General features: G+C 32.8%; 1 protein-coding gene across 1 annotated transcript in view; it reads right to left on the bottom strand.

The window, feature by feature from the left end:
- Positions 1 to 5,829, bottom strand: part of LOC106683929 (gustatory and pheromone receptor 32a) — a 7,593-nt gene extending 1,764 nt beyond the window's left edge. Inside the window, exons 1-3 of the mRNA XM_014425697.3 lie at positions 5,581 to 5,829; positions 3,398 to 3,466; positions 350 to 439 (exon numbers count right to left, since the gene is read on the bottom strand). Of these exons, the coding sequence (XP_014281183.3) occupies positions 350 to 439; positions 3,398 to 3,466; positions 5,581 to 5,829 (408 nt within the window). The remainder of the gene's footprint in view (positions 1 to 349; positions 440 to 3,397; positions 3,467 to 5,580) is intronic.
- Positions 5,830 to 9,974: the final 4,145 nt, after the last annotated feature.

The raw sequence follows: 9,974 nt of genomic DNA, 5'->3' as shown, positions 1-9,974 counted from the left end.
ATATAGATTATATTTTACTGGTAGTGACGGGATAGTACGTAATAACCTGCTACGATCCTATCATCGTGTATCACTGCCTATCTAACTAGTAGAAAGAAGTATAATAGAGGGGGTAATCTACGAGGAAAAGTGAAGTCAAAAAGGCGGGCCCAAGATGGACCCAATGGCGTGGAGTAAAGGAAAGTACGAGCCAACCACTGGCTAGCTTCTATTTCAAGTTAGAATACAATGGCGGACATTCCTATTAACCTCAACCTTTTGTGGGCCTTGCCTTTTTGGCTTCTCTATTGCTTCGATGGAGAGTAGGGTTATGATGTAATGGTTAAGCTATATAAATATGATTACTTACAGAATGAACCAGCGCGTAGTCTAGGCTAAAGAACCCATAGGCTGTAAACATTATTTCTCTTTTCATTGACGCGTGAAGGCGCATCTTCTTCTATAAAAGAGAGTTATAACATTAATCGATATAACAGCAATAACATTTAATTTTTTTAAGATAATGAAAATATCTTTAATTATTTTAAATCATATAAATTCTATGTTCTTTTTACTTCAAAGAGGATAGAATCTTTAAAGAAAATAAAGCGCCTTCGGTGATATCAATGATAGACATCAACTTAAAATTAATGTTGATTTAAATTTTAATTATTTTAGTTGAGATTAAATAAATGTACCTCAACTTTCAATTAAAAAGTCTAAACGAGAAAAAAAATTGATACATGAGGCTGTGTCCTTAGAATCGATAATATCTTAATAAAACTATGGCTCCCATAACATAATATTAAAGAAATTAAAAAAAATAAATAAATAGGTACGTGAATGCACTATAAACTGAGCCATCTTTTTTTGTTATTAAGCAGCTGGAACATGAAACAGTCAGCTACTCTACGAAGTTTGGTTGTTTCGATAAACGTTCTGGAGAGACGATGAGATCGTCCAGGTCGTTTAAGATGCTCTACTAGATACTAATCTAAAGTGAATCAGACAATGAGCGTAGAAGAAATTTCTGGCTAAGTTGATTTCATAAATCCAACGTTTTAACTTAAATCGGCTAATTGTGATTATCATTTTTTTTTTCTCAAAAGCCCTTAAAAATTTTAATGGCGTATTTATAAACAATGAACTTCCTCCTTTTTCTGTAGAACATTCTAAGGAGTCTTTTGGAGTGTATTATTTTTTGTTGTCAGAATTTATAAAAGTGTATAATGTGTTGGGGCACACATTATTTCTGAATTTAACAAACTTAAATCTAATAAAAACTTAATCTTAATACTACGTGACCTTACGTTTTACGCGATTATCATCATCATCATAATCATTTTATCCCCTTTACCGCTTGCGCAGTGTGGGGTTACAATTTGCAGTTTAGACCAGATGTCTCGTTCTTGGCCCATCTCCCTTCTCATACTCCAGTCCATATCCCGCCACCTGAACGCCTAACTTTACACTCTCCTCCCAGAAATTGCGTAATCTTTCTCTTCTTCCCTCCACGCGAATCTCATATATCTTTCTGGCAGTTCTTTCCTGGTCCATCCGAAGGAAGCCTGTGGATAGGATGTTCTCAGCCGGTTTGACTCCGAGGTTAGTCCGAATACTGTTCTGTACTCAATCTCGTCGTGTAGTTGCGATTAATTCAATTATAGACATAATTACGACTGAATATATCGCCATTAAATGTGTAAAAAAGTGACATTTGAATCCTAACTTTTCAAAAGTGGACATTAATCGCTAGAATTTTCAAAGGTTATATCAAGTTGTTTTTTAGTAGTAAGAACTAGCATGGTATATACGAAAATAAATATAAATACGTACAATTAGCAATTAACTACTACTTCTACTACTACTAGCATGGCTCTACGATCCGGTGTCGAATTCCGGTCCCCTGCAACAGCTTCCACCAATTGCCTCAGTCCCTTGCAGCCGCGATCCAATTCAGAAACCCAGCATATTTATTGCATCAGCAGCAACACCATCATCCACTCCTCCTGGTACCTTGGAGTGGCTTCATCAGTAATTGTCTTGGTGAATCATCAATGCCCATATTAACTACGTGTCCTGCCCATCTCAGTCTTGCAATTTTCATCATGTGAACTATATCGGACTCCTTAAGCATAGTGTATAGCTCCTGATTAGTTTGTTTGTTTTTGTTTAGGGGCGCCAAACTTCATTGGTCATCAACGCCATTTATATTTTATTTAATTTTGCTAATATTCGTTAAATTTTATTTATTTTTTAATTTGATTATTTATTTATTTTATTATTATTGTTGTTTTTTTCCTTCCGATCAAGTTAGATTTTTGTCAGTAATTTTTTTTTATTTTAAAAACTGAAACACCAATTTTATTGCTTTATCATCCTTTAGCTTAGTCCTAAGCTATAGAGGTGTGGTGTGAAATATGGACATCGTTGGAAAATATGGCTTATTGTTAGATTGTTGCAATACTGGCAGTTCGGAGGCGTTTCTTTGAAATAATATAGGAGTGGATAAGCCTCGTGTGACCTCTCAGCTTGGTCATTACAATTTCCTCTCTACGGCATATGCGACTGGAGGTACCCCAGGGCTTGACATCCTGTTTAATAATTTTTAATTTATTCATTGGGCTTTCGGTCCACAAAGATTGCCATTTATCTTTCACTTCCTTTACAAGAGGCTTGCTCACTGCTACAACAACTCCTGGTTTTTCCTCTTTTTCCACTCTCCTCCGATGAGAACAGCACCATATATATGTCTGAGGATTCTTCTTTCAAAGACTAGAAGTTCCTGTTCACAAGCCCGGGAGGTATTCCAAGTCTCACAACCGAACAGCAAGACTGGGTGCACTATCGACTTGTAAAGGCAAAGCTTCGATTTTCTGGAAAGAGCTCTACTCCGGAACTGCATTGCCATAGAAAAATAGCACTGATTTGCCGCGGTGATCCTACGCTGAATATCTTGTTCAGGTGCGTGGTCCTGTGTTACCAATGAGCCAAAATATACAAAAACATTAGTCTTCTTGAAATGGTATTCCCCGAAAATCACCTCGTCTCCAGGACTAGGCACCTCTTCCATAAATCTATATGTTGTTTTTTACGCACTGAGTTCTTAGCCAAGTCTTCTCGCTGGATCCCCAGAGCAACGAAAGCGTCCGATACCTGGAAGGAACGTCCTGTATCTATATCATCCGCGTACGCAAGGAGCTGTACAGATCTATTAAAGATGTTGCCATTGGTCTGGATCCTAGCATCCCTCACTGGCTTCTTGAGTGCAAAATCTTAGGCTTAGGCATCTCCCTGGCGTAATCCCTTAAGCAATTAATTGTTATAAAAAAAATTACACAATGATAAAATAATAATATAACCCAAAATTGTTTTGGATTTACGTTGATTTATATTTTTCTGATATTTTGATACTTACATTTTTGGACACTATAGATGTTTTGTCGCTAATCATCACCTGATATAGCAACGTGTTGAATTCTTTGGCCTGCAATAGAATGACATAATTAAAGAAATTACATGCAATACGATTACGTATGATGAAGAGAGTACCATGGTTCATTATTATCAAATGTCTAGTTTTCATTAAATTTTTATTTCATGGTTAAATTACACATAAGTATTAAAACATATACTTAAAAACACATCACGTATAAATTGAATTGGATTTAACCTATGGGCACACAGTGGCCCCAAATGGCGAAATACCGTATATAATATTGTTTTTAATCAATTTTAATAAAACATATCCATTTAGTCTCAACATGTTCATTTTCTTCAATTTCGGCTTTTCTCGAACAATTTTAATCACACTATTAACATTAAAAAATAACTTCCAAAAACGTTTTGTACTATAAATTATTCTATCTTATTTTAAATAAATTACACAGTTATTAAAAAAAATTTCATACTCTTCTGGATACCACACAATGTACACAGTAAAACGCAGTTTTTATTTCGCAAAAAATATGACAATTGCGTTCATTGTGGATGGAAAACTTTCACCAAGAATGAAGGTATGTTCAAACGTCTATGAAATGCTTTTGCTAAAGCCCAAAAGTATATATTCTTTTCTTTAGTTTAATTTTATTTACTTCCAATTGGTGTTTTTATTTTTCGTTAATTATAAGTTAATTTCCTTTTTTTGTAATAATTCACTTTTTATTTTGTAATTGAAATTAAGTTAGAATTTATAACGTAAATATAGTTAAGGAAGGAGGCTTGCTGTGATATGCGTGTATAATACAAATACATCCCTGCAGCTCTTCACGTATACAACAACATTGCGGGCTGCAATGGGATTACGGCCTTTATGCAGACTGATAAGGAGGTCTTCAGTCCGCAGCCTAGAGTCTAGAGGCTGTCATTGATAGAGGCACCCACCGGCTCACACCAAAAGAATTTTTGGGGTTCATCTCAGGACCCTCACCCACCAATCATCATCTGGATGACGGCGGATTTCGGAAGATATATTATCCTTGAGAAATGCGCATATCGACCCCCCGACCATCTACGTGAGTGACTTTATTTTATTTCCTTCATGGAGCCTCATATTTTGTTTGCTTCTAATACTCATTATTTTGTATAAAGAGGATTAATTTTTGTTTACATATATTATTAAAATATTTTCTTTCTTTTACTCCACACTAATTATTTTTTTATAACAACAAAACAGTAACAGTTTTTTTTATTTGTTTATATTTAATTTAATTAAATTTGTATACCAGTTTGGAAGGGTATTTTTTATTCTCTATTTTTTTGTGTTTTCTTTTCAGGTCCTCCGTTTTATTTTTTTTTCTATCACCGAACCAGCGAACAATTGTTTTTCTCTGGGGAAGTTTTTTACGTTTTTTCATTTAAGAAAAGCCCCTCGCCCCAACAGCATCTTAATTTAAAATATATATATATTTGAGATGCTAAAAACGATACATAAATTTATACATAATAGGACATAAACATCAAACTGTAAAGCATAAATATCACTTTTTTGATCCGAATACATAGGAGTTCAACTAAATAGCGAACCATAAGAAGAGGAACGAATATGAATTTCCTAGCATCTTATTTCTCTGAATTCATGTTGCGCTTTCAACTGAAAGAAGAAAGTAAGTTTTTCCAAATGTTAGTAGATTTAATATATTTTTGGTTAGAAATAAATAAAAATTAGTTCTTTTACATAAACGTGTGTTTTATTATTTTATTAATTAACGAGTACCGAATTTATAAAGACTATTAAGTTAACTACAAAACAAAACATATCTGAACGATAAAATATTTTTTCTGCTCACAGATGAATATTCTTAAGTTTTTATAATTGGAAAAACTTTCAAAATTGGCAGATCTGAAAAGTGTTGTAAGCGTAATCATTTGTATTTGAAGGATTTTATTTTTATTTTCATGAATTAGAATTTATTAATAATACTAATTCACAAAGCTTCTTTGAAGAAGATAACATTACTTTAGCAAATGAAACGTCAGTAAGTTTTGCAGGACAGCACAGAAAAGTAGTTTTATGTCAACAATTTTAGTAACAACAAATTTGTCATTCAGAATTCTCTAGACATCATAGTTAAAAAAAATATTTAATCAAGTCTATTGTACCTTTACGACAGTTTTGTCACAGGCACTTGTTATCGCGAAGGTGTTGAAGAATGTGTAAGCGAGAGATACCAATAGGAATAGTACTTCTAGAATATCGTCTCCAAATTGGCCTGAGGACTTGAGATAGATGAGGTGATACAGCTCATCGACTAGTGCGGTAAAGATGTTGATGAACACCACCAGCAGCTGAAAACCGAATACCCTGTTCACATGGTCCACCTGAAACAGACAAGATGTCAAGCTGAACATAATACGGTGTTAACGTCATGTACTCGGATAATAATTAAAATGTAAATATTTTGTAATTACTCGTAGATTAATTAGATTAATTTTTTTTTAGTATTGTTTTACATTAGAATTTGCTTATTTAAAAAGAAATATATGTATTGACATATATTTGTGTTATAATTAAGTGTAAAAGAAACAATTACTAAAGGTTGTTAAACCGTTGATAATGACAACCCCTCCATTATACTCCTTCCTCTAAGTACCCAACCTTTTTGCTAACTGACGTTCAGTAATGAGTGGTTCCAGAAAGAGGTTGGTCCAGTAAAATGAATGAATGTAAAACAGAACCATTATAAGGTATAAAACAAAATTACATGGCGTTCAAATTACTTATAATAAAAAACTAGAACTTGTAATACTTAGCGAAGAAAAGGCAGAACAAAACATTTTTTTTAAAAATTATTTATTTAATGTAATTTACAACTGTACAAAATAATACAATAGGTAAATATGTAGTATGTTTCATATACACTTGAAAATCTTGGGAAGGAACCACCCATTGGTGGTACTTCAAACATTAATTTAAATTAGAAGGTCCCGTGGCCATCTTCTTTTCAGACGCCTCGGAGGATTATCAGGGATTGTTAAGGATGAAAGATTAAGAATTAATAGGTTAGGATGGTTAAGGAGTTTGGAATGAAAAGGCGCATATCTGTTTTGGGTCAAATCTGCAACGAATGGGATGTTAAGGCCTTTGTGAATGAGTTTATTTGTGACGTAATAAGGAGCATCAAGGATTTTGGATTGTAACGATTGGATGCGGGAAGAATTTGATGGTTTGGTGGAGCCCCAGAGCTCAATTCCATATGTCCAAATTGGTCTGATTATTGTAGTGTATACTAATTTTTTGTAGTGAATGGGAAGTTTAGAACGTTTGTCAAGTAAGTGTTGTAGCAATCGGAATCTACAAGCAGTTTCTTGTCGTTTCAGTCTTGTGTGTGCATTCCAAGTAAGTCTCTTGTCAAGATGGAGTCCTAAGTATCGAATCTGTTCAACCGGCGTTAGTGGTGTATTTAGAAAGGATACTGTAGGATAGGAGGGCAGAGGTTTACGACGGAGAGTAAAGGTGATCTGGTGGGATTTGTGAGGATTTATTTTGATTCTCCAGTTTTTACACCATTCTTCAATAGATGTTATGTGTGCCTGTAGTGTTAGTTGGGTTATTGTTTAGAGAAAGTATACATGTGTCATCAGCGTATGTTGTTAGGTCTGTGTTAGGGTGGGTTGGGATGTCAGTTGTATAAACCGTATAAAGAATGGGACCTAAGATACTACCTTGAGGAACACCGGTGGACTGAGAACAAAACATAAATTTTAAAGTATTAAAAATGTAAAAAGCAATCAGAAATTAATTCATTTAACATGGAAAAAAAATTCTCGAAATTTAAATCTTTGATTCTACATATTCGAAAAAGTTTTACTTTCGATCAGTTTAACAAACTTAATTGAAGAGTAACAAATGTAGTTTAATATAGATTGCAAGTTTAATATACTGTATTGTGTGTTTTTTTACTGTAAGATTAATTGTATAATTCTATTAATAATTAATACATAATCCAGCATTTTTTTAAAAATTATATTTAATATCTTGCTTCGTTTCGCGTGTTAACTTTCAGCTCATGTAGCGGCATTTAAGAAACTGTCATGTTAAAACCCGTCTACACGGTGACACTTTGGAACCACTTCATCAAGAATTGTAGCTAGTGATATAGTGTAGACCTATGATTCCTAAAGTGGGCGCCACCGCGCCCTGGTGGGCTCTGCAGCGATTAAGGAGGGCGGCTCATCCTTTTCATTAAGATGGTTTCGAATGCTTTAAATTTTTTTGTATTACATTCTATTATAAGTTCAATAAATAGTTTCATAATTTCCAAGCTCAATATTTCTAATTTACACCTTTCTTCGCTAAATTCAACGAAAAATATAGAAACCTTAATATATATATATTTCCTAATAATTGCTATCAAAATTTAAAGAAAATTAATTTACAGGGGGCGAAAAGTAATATTTTTTCTGGAAAGAGGTCGGGTGGACAAAAAAGGTTTGGGAACCACTGGTCCAGACTACATGAAAGTTACCGTAATGACAGTGAAATCTATATGATAGTGAAAAGTGTTGTTAACGGTAGGTTTATTTATTATTTATTTTAATTTGTTAATTGTATTGATGTTTAATCTAATTAATTTTTTTATTTGTATCATTTTGTTTAGAATTTTTAGAAATTTAAGTATTTTAAATTTATATGTATATATAGTTCACCGTAAAAATTTAAATATAAGAAGATGGCAGGGTTGCGGTAAAAAAAAGAACAAATAGTTTATAACTATTTTAATGTCCGACGTTTCGACGTTTAATGACGACGATGAAGCCCTGCAAAGTGGGGCGAAACGTCGGACATTAAAATAGTTATAAACTATTTGTTATTTTTTTTACCACAACCCTGACCATCTTCTTATCTTTAAACGGTCAACTATATATACATATACATTTAAAATACTTAAATTTCTTCTAAAATAAAATTCTAAAGAAAATGATACAAATAAAAAAAAATTAATTAGATTAAACATCAATACAATTTACAAATTAAAATAAATAATAAATAAACCTACCGTTAACAACACTATTCACTATCATGTAGATTTCACTGTCATTACGGTAACTTTCCTATAGTCTACACCAGTGGTTCCCAAACCTTTTTGTCCGACCGCCCCTTTCCAAAAAAAATATTACTTTGCGCCCCCTGTAAATTAATTTTCTTTAAATTTTGATAGCAATTATTAGGAAATATATATGTATTAAGGTTTCTATCTTTTTCGTAAAATATAGCGAAGAAAGGTGTAAATTATAAATATTGAGCTTGGAAATTATGAAACTATTTATTGAACTTATAATAGAATGTAATACAAAAAAAGTTAAAACATTCGAAATCATTAGGATGAACCGGGTTCACTGTTACTAATTTCGTAATCTTTTTTACCAACTGTAATATTATTGACCGTGACAACTTGTAGTTATCCATCAACGCCCTCCTGAATCTAGCTACGATTTTTGATGAAGTGGTTCCATTCTTATATTTAAATATTTTATATTTTGTAATAAAATATTCAAACGTAAGAGTTGGGAAAAACGGTTGCTAAGGGGTTGGTTTGGCAGGCGTCGCCTAGCATCAGTCTGACCATCTTCAAAAAACCAGTTATTTCCTAATCCTTATTAGTGGCCGTTACAGTTTCTGACCATCCCTGTCTTCGTTCAGTTGGTGTTATTTTTTTGACATTTTGAATGTTTAAGCAAACATTATAGTACGGAACCTCTGAGTTATCTGTGTGCTGTTGGTCAGATATCGTCACCAGACTGTTTACGTAAATTGTTATTAGAGCGTCATATAGACGTGAGCCCACCAACATTTGAAGAATTAGATTTGAAAACATCGTCTCTAACCTTTCGGAAGGGATAATATTCTCTTCCATCCGAGTCGTTCAACATTATTTTATTTTATATTTATTCATTTTGTTTATCCCTTCATTTCATTTTATTTTATTTCGAAAAACACTCTTTTTATGTATGTTCTTTGTTTTATATGTGAAGGTTTTATTTTGATTTTACGTTATGGTTTCAATTGTTAGCTAAGCCAAAAAATGTTTGTATTCCGAGACACCTTGTTTTGTTTTTTTGTTCTTTTAAAGCTTTTCTGCAAAAAGAAATCGTCAATTTGAGGTGGCTTCAACATATTGTAGATGTATCAGTAATGAATTACATAATTTATATCATAAAACATATTTAGCGCTCTGACTGAACTTGAAGAACACTGCTCAGCTCAGATATTTAACCAGATTTAAATTATATAAATATTTAGTGATTGTCTTTTTTTCTCCTTTCCAAATTGTCCTTTATATAAAAAAAAATTTACATTACACCGCCGTTTCAGGACCATCTTCAGGTCACTTCCTATTATAAAAATAATATAGTTTCTTACTGACAATGACGGAAAATAATATTTCCTCTTTATATCTAAAATCCACAAATTTTAATTCATCAATTTTTTTGTTATAAATAATTCGAGAAACCAGTAGCTTACTCTTTGGTATTTTTATCATGCTAATTATCAT

Source organism: Halyomorpha halys, unplaced genomic scaffold (assembly GCF_000696795.3).
Source record: "Halyomorpha halys isolate HHAL.00 unplaced genomic scaffold, Hhal_1.1 Scaffold530.1, whole genome shotgun sequence".
NCBI classification, from domain to species: Eukaryota; Metazoa; Arthropoda; class Insecta; order Hemiptera; family Pentatomidae; genus Halyomorpha; species Halyomorpha halys.
Note: the sequence above shows the minus strand (reverse complement) of the source record. Positions and strands in the feature narration are given on the sequence as shown.